Here is a 20,250-nt window from a genome sequence, read left to right as displayed (position 1 = left end):
AGGAATGTGCGGCTCTAGGCGGAGTTTTGCTTTCATTATTGTGCCAGCTTTTAACCTTTTGTCTTGAACAAAGAGATAGCGTCTAAATAAACCCAAGGCTGCAGGTCCACCATTATGGGCCAGCGACAGCTTTAGTGAAGCGGGTCTGTGTTGAAGCCAGCTCAGAGGATTTCTCCCCAGGCATTCAATCTCTAACTGTGTGACTTATGAGCTGTGCTGTTTCTTACTCCCCTTTTTGTTTTCATAGGCTGTAGGATCCTGGCCGTGGAGCTGACATCCAAGGACTTCAAACCAGTGGTGCAGGAATTCCAAAGTAAGTGCTGCGGGGAACCTGTTGCGTCTGTAATTTGAGCATTCAGCCTCTCTATGGTGGTGGGTTTGCATCCATGAAAGAAGTAAGAGTCCATGCATTTCTCATAGCACCTGGTTTATGGAGGGAGGCAGTAGAGCCTGGCTCTGACATTCAGCCAAGTGCTTAGGTTTGTCCTCATTTAGCAAAGTGCTTTGCCTAAATGCTCTGTTGAAGCCTCTTGGAAAGATTTGACACTTGGACATAAAGCGAGAAAGGAAAGCAATGTTATAGGAATGCATAGCACTGACATTTGGGAGATGCATGGGCTTTTCCTGGCCCTGCTAACACACACTCATTGTGACCACTGGGCAGGCAGCCGGTTCTCTGTGCCTCCGTTTCCTCTTCTGTAAAATGGAAATCTCGGAGTTGCTGAATTACTCAAGATACCACGTGGCCTTCAAGTTGAAGGTGGTACAGGAGAATGAAATGTTCTCCTGCCGATGCCAGCGTGACCTCTGCAACTTAAGACAATGTCCAGGGAGATAGCGGTAACCCTAGCCTCACTTTGTGCGCCGATCGGAGATGAAGCTAGTACCGCATGCCTGCGCTGTGAGGGTTTGTTTGCTATAAATTGGACACCACTGTGTACAGTGTGTTCCTTTCTCTCAGCAGTTGCTATCTGCATGGCTATTATTTTTGCTGGCTGAGGCCCATCTTCCCCAAGGCTCCTGGAACCCAGTGGCGCTCCTGTTTGCAAGGCAGAAGAAAGGCAGGGCCTTTTTTGCTTTGGAGGAGACACCGCCCAGTAAAAACAGCATGTGAGGCTGCTCTGAGCAGAGTGAAAACACAGCTGCTCCCGATTAATCTGGAGTTGTTTGATTTCTGGTGCTAGGTATCGAACTGTCCTGCATCATTACATCCACCACGACGCCTGACCCCAGGATCGAGTGGAAGAAGATCCAGCACGGCGAAACCTCCTATGTGTTCTTTGACAATAAAATGCAGGGTATGAAGATCTGTTGCTTTTTCCGCTGTATTACCATAGAAGCCATGAGGGCAGTAGATGATTCCCTGAAAAGCAAGTACTCGAGCACTTGTACTGATTGCTGCTAGGACCTGTGCTGGTCAGCCAGCGGTCAGTGTGGAGTGAGGACTGGATCCTGCTGACACACCTTAAGCTAGCAGTCAAGATATAGAGCCACACAGAGAGCTGGGGGACTGGAAAGGGAATGACCCCCTGTGTGTGAAACCATTTGTTGAATGAATACGAGACAAATGCTGCAGTGTCCTTTCCCCTGGGCCTGCAGTCTCATATGGTCCTTGAGTGTCAGAGGATAATGCCGAGTGTGGCTCTTAGGGCCAGATGTTGCTCTTGCGTGTCCTCCTATATGAAACCTTGATGATCCTCCATCATGCCAGAGGAGGGCTGCTGTTTGGGATAAGCAATGCAGTGCTGTTCCCACGGCAGCAGGTGGGACTTACTGTTAACAGGGAGCACTGCCAGCCTTGGGAAGTGGAGATGGCGATTGGAAACGCGATGTCCGGTTTGGCAGTGAATATAGACACTAAGTAGCAAACAGGGCATGTTCCAGAAGAGCTGCCGTGCATTAAGATCAAACTTAACCCAATTTAGCTTTATAGTGTTGATGAACCCTTGGCTGACGAAGATGGGACATTTTACCCCACCAGTTTGTCGGGGGGTTGAGATCTACAGTACGAGTTATACTTTCCCATTCAGAGTCTGTCCTTTGCACAATGAACTGGACACACCAGGCGGTGCACTTGTAGCCTTTACGGTATACCACCGGCCATGATTGTTCTCTTCCCCCGTCCCATCTCTAGGAGACTTCGCGACGCGTGCAGAAATTTACGGCCGGACATCACTGGTGATCAAAAACGTCACCCGCATGGATACAGCCACATACCGCTGTGAAGTGGCGGCGCCCAACGACAAAAAGAACATCGACGAACTTAACATCGAGCTCACAGTGCTAGGTATTGGCTCAGCTCGCGACACCATAGCAGGCGCTGTCGGGTAAATCATGGGCCTTGTCAGCCTCTCTGGAGGGCTGCTCTGTGTGGGAGGAAGTGGTGATTGTCACTGCGAAGATCGATTCCTCCTCTGTGGTCTGGAGCTTAAACCCGGTGCGAAATTGCTGAAAGCTTTGTCAGCTTCAGCATCGCACATCTGTTGGAAGCACACGAGAAGGTCGTTTCCGTGGTGGGTCTCACTTCTGGAGGGGTAGCAGTTTCCGTCATGCTGGGTTGGTCCAGCTGAACCATTGGTGCGTGATCCAAGAAGCTACTTGGATAGATGGGAGCTGCCAGATCCATTCATGTTTCTTGTGCCTTTCTCCTTCCCCACCACAACACCCCCTGCAGTGAAACCTGTGACTCCCAGATGCAGAGTGCCTAAAGCCGTACCTGTGGGCAAATCCGCTTCCCTTCACTGCCAGGAGAATGAAGGCTACCCAGCCCCCATTTACAGCTGGTACCGCAACAGCGAACCTTTACCGACAGACTCCAAATCTAATGCCAAATTCCAGAATTCCTCCTTCATCTTGAATCCAGAAACCGGCACTCTGGTAATACCCCCGGGGGGAATGACTGGGAAGGATGTAGCTGGAGGGGCTGTGGCAGGGATGCCCAGCATAGGAAATGGGTTGTTCTCTTTGTATGTGCCCACAAATGAGTTGATGAGGCGGCAATAACTGGAACTAGTTGAGACACTGCAGGCCCTTGCTTGTCTGGTAGAGTCCAAGAGGCCACATGGGGAAGGATAATTCAGGGGGACCAGAGGGAAGGATTCCCCTCCATCCTGTACTCTGCCATGGCCTTGCAGACATTAGAACCCCTCACTGGGAGGGAGGAGAAGTGGTCCAGGAGTCCTCTTTTATTTTTTTCCCCTTTCTCCGTATCTAATGCATCTGTTGCTGTGACAGCTAAGTGCTCTATGCAAGAAGTAACATTTCTGTCCCTAAAAGGACTCTGCTTGTTGATGGATGTCTTCCTGGGGGAGAATGCCCCCAGTCCAGTTTGCAACCTCTGTTATCAAAAGAAGGCATGTGCAGCGAGAGCTCCTGCAAAGTAGCAACGCTCTAGCTAATTCCTGGGGTTCTCTAGAGGCTGTGCAGATGCAGGCTTGGAGACACGGTGCGTTTTCCCCGTGGGGTCTACCTGATCAAATGGCAAGCAAGGACATTGCCGCCTACAATGACCTTTTACTTGTTTGCAAGTCCGTGGGGTCTAGACCTCTTTTCTCATTTGCTATTTGTGAAGAGCCTGTGGTACTGTCTCCTGTCTCTGACGCATTAACTCCAAAACAGGTTTTCCACGCTGTGCACAAGGGTGACACGGGCCGTTACTACTGTATAGCAACGAATGACGCCGGCGTCGCCAAGTGCGAGGAGCAAGAGATGGAAGTCTGTAAGTGGCTGTGCCTGCCCGGCAGGCTATCTATTGTGAGGACTGCAGGGATGGCTTAGTGGATCTTGTGTATTGTCAAGTGTTTATGGCCTTCCCCAATCCATGGTATTTCCTATAAGCCCCACAGATGCACATGGTGCTTTCCAGGCAGATAAAGAGCCAAAGCTTCTTTCCTGGCACCTTAAAAACAACTAAGGGTAAGAATATGGGGACACATGAGAGTACAGTGAGGAAGGGCTTGGTGAAAGGCATCACAAAAAGGAAACAAGGGCAAACTGTCAGCCCCTGACTAGTTAGATTCATAGATTCATAGATGTTAGGGTCGGCAGGGACCTCAATAGATCATCGAGTCCGACCCCCAATTGAGTTGATGTACTTCACATCTGCTCTGCATTACTTATCTGAGGCATAATAGACCGTAGCTGCAATAGGGCCTTTCTTGGGTAGTGCTTCTAGAGCCCTTTACTAACAAGATCATGTAAAAATAGATATGCACACTACTTCATCCACCTCCAGGGAGGAACATGGGCAGTTCTTCAACAGTGCCCAGCAACACCATACCACAGCAGAGTACAAGAAATGAAGAGCCCCTTAACCAGGCAGGGACAGCAAGGGGTATTTTGAATGCCTTCGAAGTTGCAGACTCAGGTTTCCTACATCACAGCTACAGTCAAGTTGTACATCCAGCTTGGTGATGAGCAAGTATAAAGAGGGCCAAGGATGGGAGAGAGGGGGAGCAGTGCTGGTTATGTGGCAGGACAGTGACCAGTGCAAGGCACTGGGAGATACTTAAAATAATGGTTGTGTTGAAGAAGAGGTGGGATAGGCATGTCAGGGATGATTTAGGAACAGCCAATCCTGCATCCGTGCAGGGGGCTGGATCTAGATGATCCTATCATAGAGAACTGTGGCTGGAAGGGACCTCCAGAGGTCATCTAGTCCAACCCCCTACCTGAGGCAGGATCATTCCTATCCAAACCATCCTATACAATTCATAATATAACCTCTTACTAAAACTACTGTCAACCCTGCCACAACATAAGACATAACACCCTAACCTGCCACAAGTAAAATGGGGGAACCATGGACACCAATGTCCTGCTTGTATAAAAGCTTTTTACTATACACTCAAGAGTTCCCAGCTTAAGGTCATGCCCTGCTACAAAGGCAAAACCCCTGCAGTCTGTACCAAACTGACCACAGACATTAGACATTACAGCTGGAAGGTACCTCATGAGATCATCTGGTCCAGTCCCCTGCCCAAGGGCAGGACGTCAGCTGAGGTCAGGGGGTCCCAGCAAGATAGTTGGCCAAGCACACCTTGAATCTGTCCAGAGTAGGTGCTTGCACCACTTCTTGGGGGGAATTTATTCAAGACGCTGCATACTCAGACAGCAAAGAAATTCGTCCTTATGTCTGGTCTAAAATGGTCTTGCAGCAGTTTGTGACCGTTGGACCTTGTTTTCCCTGGCACAGCCCTGGTGAACAGATGTTCTCCCAGGTCCTGATGGACACCCCTGATATAGGCTGCCACCAAGTCCCCCTGAGCCTACGCTTAATCAAGCTGAAGAGTCCCATGCCTCTCAGCCTCTCCTCATATGACCTGCTCTCTTGACCTCTGATCATGCGTGTGGCTCTCCTTTGGACTCTCTTGAGCTTCTCCATGTCCTTTTTAAAGCATGGAACTGAGGATTTGATGCAGTACTCCAGCTGCAGCCTCACCGAGGCCAAATAAAGTAGGAGAATGACATCTTGAGTCTTGTTTGAGATGCATCAGTAGATGCAAGCCGGGGTTTTATTTGCTAAGCCAGCTGCAGCATTGCATCAGTGTCTCATTTTCATCTTGTGGTCGATCATGACCCCCCAAGTCTCTTTCTGACCCCATATATGGTGATCTGTCTGGCCTTGAGTGGAGGGGCAAGACCCTCTAGCCAGGAACCTCTGGCTTTGCTCCCAGCAGGAGCACTAGCACACCCCAGTTGAAGGCCCCAGCTTTGGCTGCAGCCAACACCCAATGCCTCTGGGTGAGGATTAAAAGACAGCCTGACACATGCAGCAGAAAGGGGGAGAGGGGTCAACCAGCAAAGCCTAGAGGCCTGGGAAATACCCATAGTAGAATACAGGCATTGCTACGCTTGGCTCATCCCTGGCCAGTGGCTGTCAAACTTCTTCTTGAACACCTCTAGTGATGGTAAGTCCACAACTTCCCTAGGCAGCCTAATTCTACAGCTTTACTATTCTAACAGTGAAGAAGTTTTTCCTGATATCCACCCTAAACCTACTTTACTACTACTTCAAGCCATCAATCCACATCCTACTTTTTGCAGCAAGAGAGAAAAAGTGCTTTCCATCAAAGTCCCCGTAACCCTACAAATCTGAATCTTACTCCTGGGCTTACAGAGGGGTGAAAAGCAGGGCTCAAGCCTGAGTGCATGTGGAGATTAACTCTACTGAGGGACAGGAGCATAGACTGTATTTGGGTGCCAGAAGGCGTCAGAGGGCCTGCCTGGAGGGAGGCAGATCAGAAAGTGGCCAGAAATGGATGGGATCTTGGGCAGGGCATGCAGTTTTAGTGCAGGGTCGGACATCCCCGCTGTCTGGGGGAAGAATGACAGATGCCTTTTCTCCTCTACAGATGACCTTAATATTGCTGGGATTGTTGGCGGAGTCCTGGTTGTCCTAGTGGTTTTGGTGCTGATAACCCTTGGTATCTGCTGTGCCTACAGAAGGGGCTACTTCGTAAACAACAAACAGAATGGGAAAAAGTAAGGCTGAGTTTGCAATTGTCTTCCACATCCTCCTTTCCACTTCCTAGCACACAGCTGTCTTAGCAGGGCAGGAAACCTGCTCATTACAAACACTTCACTGCTTGGCTTTCCATTTCCCTGGCTACGGCCAATTCTTCCAGCACCCAGCACTGCAAGCACACGAAGTGTAGCTTTGTGGAAACAGGTGGCCGCACGCAAGCGACGACCTTGGGGAGTGTTTCTTTATGTTCGCTTCTAGGGGAAGTTCTGTGACAAGAACACGGAGAGAGAAAAGCCTCTTTCTCATATGTTCAGGTACTTTACCTAGAGGCGGGGGCTTAGTTCTGCTAATCCTCTACCATCCTCATTGCATTTACACAGCACCTTGGCAGATGCTTCCTTTGGTCACATGCTACTTGCATTTAGAAACCAGGGATTTACTGAGCAGAGCGCATTTGATAATCCATACAAGCATCAGGAAGGGTTCAGAAAGTGAGAGAGGGAGAACAGCCCCCCTTCACTGGAAAGTGCATCTCCCTGAATTCGGCCTGGCACTTACATTTGGGATTAAAATGACCATTTTGGAGTTGATCTCATGGACAGTGACTCATTCCTCCCTTGTCTGAGCATTTACAGCTGCAGCAGCCCTAGGGATCAGCATAAAAATAATTCCCCAAATCAGAAACAGAATTTCACAGCTCATTCAAATATTGAGCTGGTTTGAGGGATTCTGGAAGCTTAGTGAGAGAGAAGCCAGGATTAGAGTCAGACACTGGCTGGTCCTATTTTAAAGGGAGCAAGAGCCATGCTCCCATGTGCAAGAGAGCCCAAACCCTCCATTTAAGTACAATACATGATTGAAAGTTGTCACATGCTGGGGAAACAGGGCGTTAAACGTGATTTCTTGGGCACCAGTTTAGTCGCACCAAACCAGAAGAACTTTCCTGCAACTGTGCACAATGCTAGAGGATTAGCAGTAAGCCTGGCATCAACCAATCCAGAGTTTTAAATTAACCTCATTGCAATTACTATAGGGAAATGATGCTGTAGGGGCACAGGAAGGCATTACAAGAGGCTAGAAAATTCAAGTGATGGAAAACTGTAGTCCTGGCTTCAGCGTCAAGCACAGAAAAGCCCTTTCATTGAAAAAACAAACAAAACAAACAAAACAACCCTCCAATTTTTATCATTAAATCCCATCAACATAGGAATAAGATTTGTTTCCCTTATTTCAGCTACAAGACTCCTGCCAAACCAGAGGGTGTTAACTACATCCGGACAGATGAGGAGGTAAGAACAGGGAACCAAAAAGGTTTACTCATAACCTCTTAAAACCTGTAAAAGTCTGACCAGTTCAGGAGTCGCACTGTTTAGGATGCATGGTCCCTCTTCAGAGAAGAAAGATTATTTTTAACTGGGATATAGCCAACTAGTAAATTGAGGCTGATGATCTAAGAGAATAGGCTGAGACATTTATTTGGGAATAATAGGATCTAAGGGCACCTAACCATAAGCGCCAAGGCTGCTCCGGTGTGCTGGAATTCGTTAATTCAGTTAATCAAGTCTGCTGGAGCGTGGCGATTGCTGTGCTCCAGCAGCCTCCTGCATCATGTCCCTATGCTTAAAAATGGCAGTGGGGGTACTCTAGCTAAAACTTGTTGAATGAGCTTTAGTTTAAACGCCCCCACTGCCATTTTTATTTGCAGAGATGCTGATACACAAGACGCAGCTACACTTTAATTAGAGTGGCTCTCGGAGCTGCTTTAATTAAAACACTGCTCCCCCCACCACCCCTGGAGCACGTGTACAAGTGTCCTATGCATCTTCAGTGACTGACCCATATATATCTATTGTAGCTTTGCTCTAACCTGAGCATGTATTTGGTTGGTGCCTTGGAATCTATTTTCCTTGAGTGAGCGGACAAGCTATTGTGACTTTATAGAGAGTAACATGACTGCGTCTTGGGATTTCAACTGATCACTCAGCTTTGAGCTCCTTTTGGTAGAGATCTTAGAGAAGCGTGTTGAGTCCTATTCCATCATCTGAGGTGGAAATGCACTTAAACACTGATTTCAAAAACAGTATGCAAAATGTATGTGCACATTATGTACTTCTGCCATCACATGCTGATGAGTGGTTAAACAGAGAGCCAATGTAGCTGGAGTCCTAGAGGAGACTATGTTCAAGTCGCATGGGAATCCAAGGGACCATCAGTCCATTGGACCATACGTTCTGGGTCTTAAGGGGTATTCCACAGGGAAATCTACCCCCAAGGAGCATTCCTAGACACCCCAAGGTAGAACAGTGCCTGGGTTCAGGCTCCCAGAGGTTTAAAATACATCAGGGCCAGTAGAATGAGCCCTACATGATTTCTGACAAGTGTCATTGGTGTACCTGTATTAGCTCTCAGGTGATAGCAGCATTTAGACAAGGCATCAAAGATTATTATATGCAAATTATACCTGTTTTACAATGGCACATGTCAATGGGGACAGTGGGTATGACAGGCCGTCTGGAGAAGAACAATCCTTCACTCATTACTGTTTCATTCCAGGGTGATTTCAGACATAAATCTTCATTTGTTATATGAGATGCCAATAAGATACTGCAAGCCAGCAAGAACAAGTGTGAAAATGCCTCCTCCAGGAACTCAAGAACAAAAGATGAACAAAGTATGCCTGGAAGAGTTTGTACACACATGGACTTGATATTTTTTTTTTTTTTTTTTTGCCAAAGCTTAAGAACATCCTCACTGCCCAGCCATTCTCCCTCTCCCCACAACTGGCTCCCCCCAGAGATGCTGATCTGGATCACCTCTTTCCTTTCTGAACTGCAGAAGCTTATAGAACTTTCTTCTTTCTGTGGGGCAGGGCTAGAGACAGTGTACAAACCAAATGGGGAAGCAGCATTAGGTTAACATGCATCTTAATGCGATAGGCAAAAAGGCACTGACACAGCGCAAGAGACTAAAGAATAAGATTTATCGATGCAATAGGAGAAATCTGCTCACCCTAATGTATTTGGAAGTGTACTAGGCTTCTATGACGTGCACAAATGAGGGCTCCGAACCCTTCTTAGCATAATTTTATCTTTGAAGCTTTGCTAGGATGATTTGACAAAATATCCATCTCATCGATCCTACAAATCCCCGTGTGTGAGCATTTATGCCACTAGCTGGCCACTGTCCAGAGCATGGCAATAGCCTCAACCATTTGACTTTTGGGGACTTTAAGATCCCAGATTAGGCTTTGATTCTGCAGGTCCAGAATGAGCAGCTGAGTTGAGTCCACAGTGGGGAGGGGGTGCAGATACCATGCAGGCAACTAACATGAGTTAAAATGTCTTGGCCCTGCTGCCATATTTAACTTTTTACTCGCTGTGTATGGCATCAGTCCAAAAGGATTGCTTTTGTACACGGCTTTACAAAAACTTTTACCACATGAAGGCAGCTTTTCATTCTAATCAGCAAAGCAGGCTTGCCTGCTGTATTTTACTATGTCAGGATGCTTGCAGTAGAGGTGGAAAATCTTAAACGTTTCAATATCCCTCAAGTGAAAATTGAAGCCAAATGCATTCTTTGGGACTAATATTTTCAAAAGGTACTGAGATGTCTTCAAGCTTCTTTTTTTTTAAAACAGTTCCCATTTTTTTTTTTTTGTAAAATTCTGCATTCTAAATTTTTGCAAAGATATATTTTGATTACTTCAAAGAAGGTAACATTTCTATTTAAAATGTAAATATGCTATGCCAACAGTATTAAATAATGTTGCTATTTTTTAAAAAAAGTCATTTTTAGGCTACAGACAGGAGCTCAAATGCTGCGACAGCAGAGCACTGTCAGAGCATATCAGTATTATTGCAAAGAGTATAGTAAAGCAACTTAAAAGGCTGCAGATGAAGATGCATCCCTTTTCTCCTAACCTAGCTACAGCAATTTCTGTGCCAAGAGATCTTACAGGATACAAAATGGAGAGTCACTCAGGGATGGGTTTTGTAACTTTAAGGTAGGAGCTAGTCAGCTTTTATTTCAAATGATTTTTCTTGCAAGAAAACATTTATTTCTAAGAAATATTGTGTGATTTTTTTTTTTAATTCAATTATGACCCGGTAACAGAGTGACTTACGTACCACTCCCTATGCAAGTTCTTAAGGTTAACTTTAATTCATTTCCGTTCCTATGAATTTGGATTGCATAGCTTCAGTAAAAAAAAATCTTGAGTCGTGAAAGCAAAATGCTTGTCACAGAAGTAGTTTTGAAATATTAATTGCAACTTTTCTTTAGCTGGTAAAACTACCACTCTTTTTTGGCTTTGAAAGGGATCAGTTAGAATCCCTGGTTCTTCAGAAAAACACTTAATAGCATTGGATAAAAGCAAAATAGGTGGATGCAACACTGCAACTGTGCTGTGGTTAAAGAATGGGTTTTTAATGTAGTATAATTTAGTGTTCTTGTATTTCAACTATAAATTGAGTTGTCTTAACTTTTGATGCATACAGTATTTTGAATACTTGGCAATTTGGACTGTCAGTGTTATTTTTTAGTGTTTTGTATTAATCTGCCTTGGATTTCTCACCAGATATTGAGTGATTTTTTTTTTTTAAGGGGCCTCGCTGGACATGCCATTGCTGCATTTATTTAAATGCTTGTCTCATTACTTTCCCCTTCTGTTACTGAGGTGGAGCTGAAGTTGGGACAGCAATGCCCACATGCTCTTTGGATGGTGGCAAGTCGACCACCATTGCTTTGCAATTATGGTTACCTTTAAGTGATGCTCTTCAAAACCAGGTATTACTGTCCACTGGCTGCATGTTGTCCTCTAGTCAACATGGTGACAGGGTACTTAAAGACACTTCTCCTTTACCAGTTTTAGCCACTACTCTTTTTTAATATGCTGCTTCTAGGACATCTAAGATAAGGAAGAGAAGAAAAACCTCAGAGTCAGGGTGGCTTTTGACACAATGAGGAGCACAGACTGCAACTTAACCTTCCGCTGGAGGCAGCACTTCACTGCAAAAAGCCACAAGCTTTGTTTTTCAGATCAAAATGTGACAGTGGCATCTCTAACGAGATGAGGGGAAAACCACCCCACACGTAACTAATGAGATCTGATTTATAGAACTCATTGTAAATAGTTTAATATGCAGGTTTGTACTAATGTATTACATTTAACTTTGCCAAGAATGTTTTACATAAATATGAAGCTATTAAAGCATTCTCGAGTGTTTTTGTTTTTTTTAAGTTTAATATTACTCTTAGCCTGTATTTGCTTTGAGTTCAGTGAGATGGGTTAAAGAGTTCTACTCTTCTGCCAACTAATTCTCCTTCCAAGGGTGGGTTACAAAAAGTCAAGCTGGTATTTCAAGGCACATACAAGTACTTACATCGGTTTATAAAGATAACAGTTAACCCCACATCAAGTTGTCTCTGTTCTCAGAACTGCAGGAGTGACAACTAATCAATGACAAGTAAAATGAAAGCTTAGTTTTTGCGCTGTCCCTTTTTACTTAATTTCCTTTTGGCCTTTCAATACAGAAGTAAATATTTATGGGAATGTTGCAACAAAAATACATGAAGCAACCTATTTCTACACATGCAACAAAGCCTGCCCCGAGTTCATAGATTTCATAGACATTAGGGCTGGAAGGACCTCGGATGATCATCGGGCCCATTGTGTGCTTATATATTTGGATCCGGTTTGTTCTGCTTTATTCACGGTAGGCTGCTTCTTGCAGTCTGCTGAGCAAACTATGTAATACAAATGTAGTACAGTTGTTTTGGAGTTAAGAACTGGAAGATTTCACTTAAGAGCACATGGCAACAGAAAGTTGGGTGAAAAGTCCAGTGGTAACAGTTCTTTGCAATGAACAGTTTAAGGGAGCACTAAAATCTGAATGTGCGACTTACCATCCACAATACAAGAGTGAATTACTCAAATCTGCTTCCAGTGAAGATCATGTGTTTAAACTGCTGGACAATTATTCTAGCTGGATGGAATACTTCAGTTGCATCTGGCTTGGAAGTGGGTACCAATCAAGAAAGGGACACTAAGCATCTGTAATAGCAAGTAATGGCTGTGTAGGAATTCACACGTTTACACAGATGTGCACACCAACTGCTGCGATAGTTGTCAGAACAGCAGAACTTCTACGTGGCCACAGAACAGATGAAAGTAGTGGGCACAAAAGGGAGGGAAATCCTTTAAAGGTAGAAATTTACAGAAGAAAATAATTCAATGCTGTCAGAGCAAGAAAAACTGAGAGGCTGTGGGTTGAATCTGTTCTCTAAACATTTATTTTTCATAAAAGGTTAACAGCTGGAAATAATATGTTCCACGTATGGAAATTTTCCATTTAGAAAGAACGGGAAAGCTGCACAAAACACTGGAGCTTTAACTACAGGTAAAAACCTTAGCAACTTGCAATTATCAGATTTGCAGGCATGGCAGCATCAAGCTATTTTACCCTTGTAAATATTAAGGTAACGCTAGTATTTTATGAACAGGGACAATGTGGCATCAAGGGAATGATGTGAGCCAATCACCACCTTCTAGTAAAATAGGGGAACCCAAGCTGGGATAAACACAATAGTTTATCCGAATCAATATTTCTAACGGCTGCACTTACATACACTGGATTAGAATTTACGGCCAATAGCACTTAGATACCCATTTGGACAAGTTGCAAACCTTGTGCAGTGGGTACTGCATCTTATCCAGATACTGTAGCTTCTTGGCACTTCAGGTCACCCTATGGCAAAAAAATGTCATTAACAGCTTCAAATCCCCTAGCTTATATTTATCCACAAGTTAAGCCAACTTTACCTGTTGTATGTAAGAACATAAATAGACTAGGAACAAGGGAGACTTTACATACATAATTAGAGCAAGCCTGGAGGAGAGGGACAGGCTTTTGGTCAACATGATGAAGTTCTGTACAAGAGTAAGTGGGAAGTGTCAATTGGCTGGTTTCAGGGGGTCTCTCCGCAGGGACCTCCTTAAAGCTGGCCTTGGGCTGCTTTTTCTCCTGGCTGGAGATTCTACCTTCCACTGACGTGGCAGGGGCTTCCTACAGAGAAAAAGAGTACAGGTTTATTTTTAAAAGCATTACCAGGATTACTTCTGGCCAATACTGACTAAGGCCTGGGTTGAACTTACAGCTTATCTGGCGATGCCAGGCATAGAACATCCCTTTGTTGATCCTGGGATCTTTTTTCTGCAAATGACGGATATTCACATGGTGAACATACAGGTCAGATTATTATTTTTTTTTAATCTTAGGAGTGCGAGGATAAACTTGCCTGAATCAGAACCAGGTGTCTGTGTCAAGCTGATGTAACTGACCCCGGCCCCAAAGGTCAGGTCGTCAATCGTCTCTAAAGGAAACAGAAATAAGGCAAACAGAAATAAGGCAGTCAAGCGTTTGAGACAGACGGCAAGACAACTGCTTCTTTTCAACGAAGGAGACTGTATGACTATACTCAGTTCAAAATGAGAACATACGCATCTTTTTGTTCCGAGTCCTGCATCCCTTTGCCCTTGTGTTTTAAGTGGAGCTGTGTTGCAGTCTGCAAGCTTCAAGCTAACATGCATGCACTTGTTCAAATTGATCTGCTTTTCAGTATTAGAACTGAGAAGAAACACCCTCAGTTTTAGGGTGAGGGGACTACTGAAGATTTCTCATTTCCAGAAGTTTAGTAGTGCTTGTCCGTACCATCTCACAGACTGGGAGGAGTCTCCTCTGCTGGTCATGCGTTGGCTACTTTGTTTGGATCCAGACCCTGGACTTTGCATGCTTCTTGGCCCTCAGAGCTTGAGCAGTATCCAGACACTGCCTCTTCCCTCGCAGGCTTGTCTACAAGCTGACATAATTTTTGTCAAGTCTTCACCTTGAGCAAGTAATAAGGTCCAACATCTAACTGTCCTTGACTTTAAGGCAAAGGCCAAACCCACAAACCTCAAGTCTTTCCAGTGGCTAAGCATAACTTCTCCCCGACCCCCAAGCTAACAACTACTCTAAATGTCATCTGCCTCAGAAGACAAAAGCTTCAAATTAACTTCTTAAAAACACGCACAAATTATTCTTGAAGGTTTGCAGATCCATGCAAAATACAAACCCTGCAGGGTACAAGTCCCTCCCTCGCTGTCCTTAATACATAAAGGAGCTACTGTGTTCTGACCAGTCCTTTCAGGATCCCAAGACACTGCTCTTCTTCTGCCCCTGCACCAAGTGTTCCTTGGCTTGCTCAGGTCTGACTATCAGAAAGTACCCCCTAGCTCAGAGGGCACATATCTTTAAGAGGAGCTGTTAGTACTCTCTTTTGGCTTGGAAATGTCAGTTGCCCCACACCTCCAGCAGCTGCAGCTAACCTGAGAAGAAACCACTCTCTTTTACATATTCATTGGTTTTCAACAAGGGTAGAAGCATTTTACTTTAGCTATTCGTGATAGGATGTAGCTACGACAGAGTCCTTGCTAGAAAATGGCTATTTCAGTGCACACAGTTAGCGTTCACAATCCAGCAGAATTTCCAAATTGTACCTAGGCAAATCCCTCAAGTAGTCACGTCTTCCTCCTATCACAATGAATGGAGCAGGGGACCCTCCCAAGTAGTCCTGGACCTAAATGTACTCCCTTCACCTTCCTCTGTCTTTAGCGCTAGCTGTAATGGTACTTCCCTGAAAGCCCTACCAGTTTATCTCATTGGAGATACAAAGGTAGCACAGAATAAGTAATAGTGAGGTTTTTATACGTTTGCCCCCCACCACACTTCCGATGGAATTAGGGCAGCAGATGCTTGTAGGACAAGAGATGGAAACCTCTGTTAAACAAAGACCTTCATCTTGAGACCTAGCCATCTCCTGGTGCGTTTCCTTAGCTATAGAAGCATGCTATTAATGCCCAGTTTTATCTTTCCTCCTTGGATTTGCTTTTGACTACCTTGAGACTCACCTCTGAATTTCCTGGCTTTGTGTAGTGAAAGTCTTAAGTTATTTTGGTTTTCACATACAGAATGACTAAGCCTCCTTTAACTGCATTCAATAGTTGCATAATATGAAGATTAAGAATATGAGGGGAAAGAGGGAAATGGCCCAAATTACCACCAAACAGCCTTCTCACATTCCCTCTTGTTCCGTCTGCATATTGTGCTGTATTCACATTTGCATTTGTATTTGAAAAATACAGTGAAGCAATCTATTCTCTTCCAGACCTGTACCTAGTCTCAAAGGGATGAGGCAGACACTCGGGGGCGGCAAAAACTGATCTGTCAGCAAGAAAAGTGTCTTATAAGGTACTGGGATAAGAGAGAGTCACTTTTAACATCTACAGCAAGAAATGATTTATGAAGAATGGCATCTGCAAGAGTTTTATATACGATGAAGCAGAAGAAAAAAGAAGCTTTTCCCTGGTCCTCTGACAACCTGTGAGACCCTATGCCATTGTAGAGACAGCTCAACACAAACTAAGCGAAGCAGCTATAATGCCATGGACAGCTTGTGTCACTGCAGAGGAACACATGCTGTGTGGAAACAAAGCAGGAATTTAGGCCTCGTACCACTGAGGATTAACATTCTCCCTGTTTCTCTGGCATATGGCTCATAAGTAGAGCTGCAGTGCAAGCCCCCAAGTCAGAGATGCGGCAGATGAAGTAAAGGTTTTTTCTTTACAAAGCATCCCAGTATTTTTCGCATAAAAGATAACTACCAGGTGCTCAGGTCATGGAGTGGAAATATCTGTACAGACAAAACTAGCCTAAGAGTGGAGAATGCAGAATACGAAGACCAGGTTTTTAATTAGATGCATACAATTGTCTGTGTTTTGCTTCTGTCTGCACATGGATGCGAGATGTTTGCATATGTATACAGCATATTGCTGCTTAAATTGGCTATAACCCAAGACAAATGTTCTCTTTGTGTGTACAGCAAGTATTTGCACACAGGTTACAGGCAAGCTGTGTACATACAGCTGTGCACACCACCATTGAAAATTTAAGTGCAACTATCTTCTAATGGCAGCCAACCTGTCATTGCCACAATCAAGAAGCGGCATAAACAATGCTATATTTGTTGAAGAAGAAACAACGAATACCATATGCAATGCATCTGTACAATATCACAACAGGGCTATTGTATAACACTCAAAGCTGTCCGAAACGGTTCAGAGACATGGGAATTTCTGAAGGTCAGATTTTCTGAGGTGGTAATTTGGCTGCCACAGCCATAATGAGCAGAGACACTTACTAATGACTTCTGCATTATAGAGTTCTCTCTATGCATTACTGCTGTAATCTACATAGCTTGTTGCCACAGTTCAGAAGAAAACAATTATAGTTTCCTCAACTCGCATCAGTTATTTATTTAGAAAAGAGCACACATTCTCTGAGGACGTTTCATAGCTTATTAATGCTACTTTATTGGATCCAAGCCAATCAAAGATCTCTCAGTTATCATAGCTCATAAACTCCTTCAGTGACAGGAGAGGGTCTTGGTTAGGCCCTGAGCTGAACCCTTCTTCAGATAAGAAAATTCTTAGCTCAGAACTGTCAGGATATAAACCTTGAGGACCCAGCAGCTGCTTCTCTAGTGAAGCGGTACTTACTGTTCATGGCTCCCATGACCTACACGATGTGAACAATGCTGATAGATCTGGGCAGGGTAGAACCATAGAAAGTAGGGCTTGAAAGGAACCTCAGGAAGTCAGTTCAGTCCAATCTCTTGCTCAAAGCAGGATTGCCCTGGTCTAAACCAGCAATGGCTAACTTGTGGCACAGGCTGTCTGTGTGACACAGGCTGTCTGTGTGACACATGGCAGTTCAGGAAGGGAACAGGCAACACAGCAGCAGACAGAGCAAGGAACACAGAGTAGGGAGCAGATGGCAGATTAGCAGATCAGGCAGAGGAAGGGGATCTGAGTGGCACTCAGGGAGGGTATGGGGCCAATATGGCAAAAGAGGTTGGCTTCCACTGAAACCATTCTGGACAAGTGTTTGTCTAACCTGCTCTTAAAAACTTCCAAGGATGAAGGTACCAACAGCCTCCCTCAGTAATCTATTTCAGTGCTTAACCACTCTGAGTGAAAAAGTTCTTCCTACTAGTAAACCCAAATTTCCCCTGCTGCAATTTGAGACCATCCAATTTGAGACTTTTCATGTCCCTCATGACAACAAGAATAGTCTATCCCCATCTGCTCTCTATTTGGCAAGCATTATCCAATTTTTAAGTCTGGATAAGAGAAGACTAAAAATCACAGTTCTTTCAACCTGTCCTCATTAGTCATGTTTCCTAAACCTATAACCAATTTTCCGCCCCCACTCTTAGACTTTTTCTAGTTCAAAATGTGGTGCCCCAAACTGGACACATTACTCAGAGTAAGGAAGGATTACTTTTTTGACCTCTAAGCAATGCTTCTGTTAATACAGCCTAGTATGCTGTTGATTGCTCTTTTGCAACAAGAGCACGCTGTTGGCTCATATTCAGCTTATGACACAATAACTCCCAGGTCCTTTTCTGAAGCACTGCAACGTAGCCGGTTGTTCCCCAGTCTGTATGGCATACAATTGTTCCATTTTAAGTTCAGGACTTTGCATTTGTCCTCAGTGAATCTCATACGATTAATTTCAGGCCAAGTTTCCAGTTTATCAAGATCCTTCTGAATCCTAGCCCTACCTTCCAGAGTTTGAGTCTCTGAGTAAAAGGACACTAGCAGTTATCCTGGGAGGCGTAGGTCAATCAGCTGAGTGCTCCAAGCCACTATGGATCCAAGAACATAGGGGCAACTTCCCTCTTCAGAAGCCCAAGAGTTAAGAGTGCTGTCCACCATTACCTCTTCAGAGGCCTTCACGTGCTGACTCCATAATACATCTTTTGAGTTCCCAAACTGCACCTTTTAGACCAGGGCTGTCAAGCTCCCCCTGGGCCCTGGATCAGATCTGGACTACAGGGGTTCTTCCTGGGCTGGATCCATGGGGCCACATTCAAGCAGCAGTGTGGGTCCAAGACTGGGCAGCAGCATGGGTCTGTACTGCACCTTTTAGACCAGGGCTGTCAAGCTCCCCCTGGGCCCTGGGTCAGATCTGGACTACAGGGGTTCTTCCTGAGCTGGATCCATGGGGCCACATTCAAGCAGCATTGTGGGTCCAGAACTGGGCAGCAGCATGGGCCTGGGGGGCATGCAGCAGCACAATGCCACATTGCGGCAGTGGTGCAGAGCTGAAGCTGGGGGCATGTAGCACCATGGACACAGGCTATGGGTGGCAGCCCACTGGCTCCATGCCACTGCCTGAATGCAGCTCCTTGCCACCACACGTGGCTCCATACAGCCGTATGCCCCTGGCACTGCCAACCAGCCACAGTTCTATGCTGCTGCCTGAACACAGCTACTACCAGTAGACTGAATGCAATAGTTCTGCAGGCCAGGCTGTATGTCTGACCCCCTGGTTTTAGATGGTCTACTCTCCTGGGCTGGGACTGTCCCTTACTACATACAGAACCCAGCATAGAGAGACCTTGAATCTAGTGGAGGCCCTTAGTACACTGCTGTGTATAAGCAATGATAAGTGATTCCTCAGTAATGGCAGGCTGGGGAGGCTACCCTGCTGTATCAAAGGAGAACAGGCGCTTGGCCTAGTTGGGTTACTTACGCTCCGGGGTACTGATTGCTCGGCCGCCCAGGGGAACATTCGCTTCAGCAGACTGTTGGTTTAGGCTGCGGAAAGACACTAGAAAAAATGATGAGAGTAATGGTCAGAATAGGGCTTGGCAAGGCAGCTGTACACTCACACTTCCAGCTCACGGGTCTAACAGTCAGGTTGCTTCCATTAAAGCTATTCTGAACTAACCACAAGTCCGCTGCTAGCTGCTTACCGTGCTTGCTGCCAGCTGCGCTTGTTGGAGAAGTAAGAGAACACCTTCCTCCTAAGCTCTTGCTGCGCTGCTTCATGGCGGCCTCAACGGCCTTCTTGGCAGAGTTCAGGATGGCAAGGGTGCTCAGGGACATCTGCCTAAGTGGCAAGAGGCCACAAGAACACCAGAATAGTTTTATTCTTCAAGTTACTCCAGTGGGGATGAACATAACTGGAATCTTGGTCACTCCCAACTAAGTTACAATCATCTACACACACATGAAACAAAAGGGAATGCTATGGCAGAATCTAAATCAGGGCGGGCAATTATTTTAGCTGGAGGGCCGCTTAATGAGTTTTAGCAAGCTGTCAGGCCGTGTGGGTAGCCCTGCCCCATGACAAGCGCCCCACCCCTGGTCACCATCTTGGGACCCAAAGTCCTGCCCCCAAACCTGACCTTTGCCACCTCCCACTTTCCCTGGAAGTACTCCTTTCAGCAAGGGGCTTGCCATCTTGAGGCCAGAAAAAAAACCAAGTTATAGTCTTAAAAATCAAACATCTACTACAACATACATTTATTTGACTTCAAAAAATATTTTTGTCCTGATTTACATGCGTTTGCATAGTGTACACAGAAGTGATTCACATAATAGTTTAAAATGAGGTCTTACTATTGTATATTGTGGAGGAGTGTGGGGGGTACGAGTGGGTGGGTATAGGTATGTGTATATGTGGGGTGTGGGGAGGATGTGGGTGTGTGTGTGGTGTTTGTGGGGGGTGGGTGTGTATGTGGGACAGGGGAGTATGTGGGTATGTGTGTGGATATGTGGGGTGTCCATGGAGCCCCTGCCAGCCTGGGATCCAAGCTCCTGCTGTGCTGCACTGGGTCACCACTGGCCTTGGCCCTAGGGCACCCACCCGCTGCCGCTTGACTGCGCACCCACCACT

General features: G+C 45.4%; 2 protein-coding genes across 2 annotated transcripts in view; one reads left to right on the top strand and one right to left on the bottom strand.

Moving 5' to 3' along the window:
• JAM3 (junctional adhesion molecule 3) overlaps window positions 1–10,629 on the top strand; it is an 11,292-nt gene extending 663 nt beyond the window's left edge. The window contains exons 2-9 of the mRNA XM_025200019.1: window positions 248–313; window positions 1,185–1,298; window positions 2,135–2,287; window positions 2,675–2,877; window positions 3,619–3,718; window positions 6,354–6,483; window positions 7,701–7,755; window positions 9,020–10,629. Of these exons, the coding sequence (XP_025055804.1) occupies window positions 248–313; window positions 1,185–1,298; window positions 2,135–2,287; window positions 2,675–2,877; window positions 3,619–3,718; window positions 6,354–6,483; window positions 7,701–7,755; window positions 9,020–9,055 (857 nt within the window). The 3' untranslated portion in view covers window positions 9,056–10,629. The remainder of the gene's footprint in view (window positions 1–247; window positions 314–1,184; window positions 1,299–2,134; window positions 2,288–2,674; window positions 2,878–3,618; window positions 3,719–6,353; window positions 6,484–7,700; window positions 7,756–9,019) is intronic.
• Window positions 10,630–12,734: 2,105 nt separating this feature from the next.
• NCAPD3 (non-SMC condensin II complex subunit D3) overlaps window positions 12,735–20,250 on the bottom strand; it is a gene marked incomplete at its 5' end in the record, with an annotated part of 44,783 nt that continues 37,267 nt past the window's right edge. Inside the window, 5 exons of the mRNA XM_025200018.1 lie at window positions 12,735–13,530; window positions 13,620–13,677; window positions 13,763–13,837; window positions 19,102–19,179; window positions 19,325–19,461. Coding sequence (XP_025055803.1) covers window positions 13,419–13,530; window positions 13,620–13,677; window positions 13,763–13,837; window positions 19,102–19,179; window positions 19,325–19,461 — 460 coding nt within the window. The remainder of the gene's footprint in view (window positions 13,531–13,619; window positions 13,678–13,762; window positions 13,838–19,101; window positions 19,180–19,324; window positions 19,462–20,250) is intronic.

The sequence above is a fragment of the Alligator sinensis genome, unplaced genomic scaffold (assembly GCF_000455745.1).
Source record: "Alligator sinensis unplaced genomic scaffold, ASM45574v1 scaffold278_1, whole genome shotgun sequence".
NCBI lineage: Eukaryota > Metazoa > Chordata > Crocodylia > Alligatoridae > Alligator > Alligator sinensis.
Note: the sequence above shows the minus strand (reverse complement) of the source record. Positions and strands in the feature narration are given on the sequence as shown.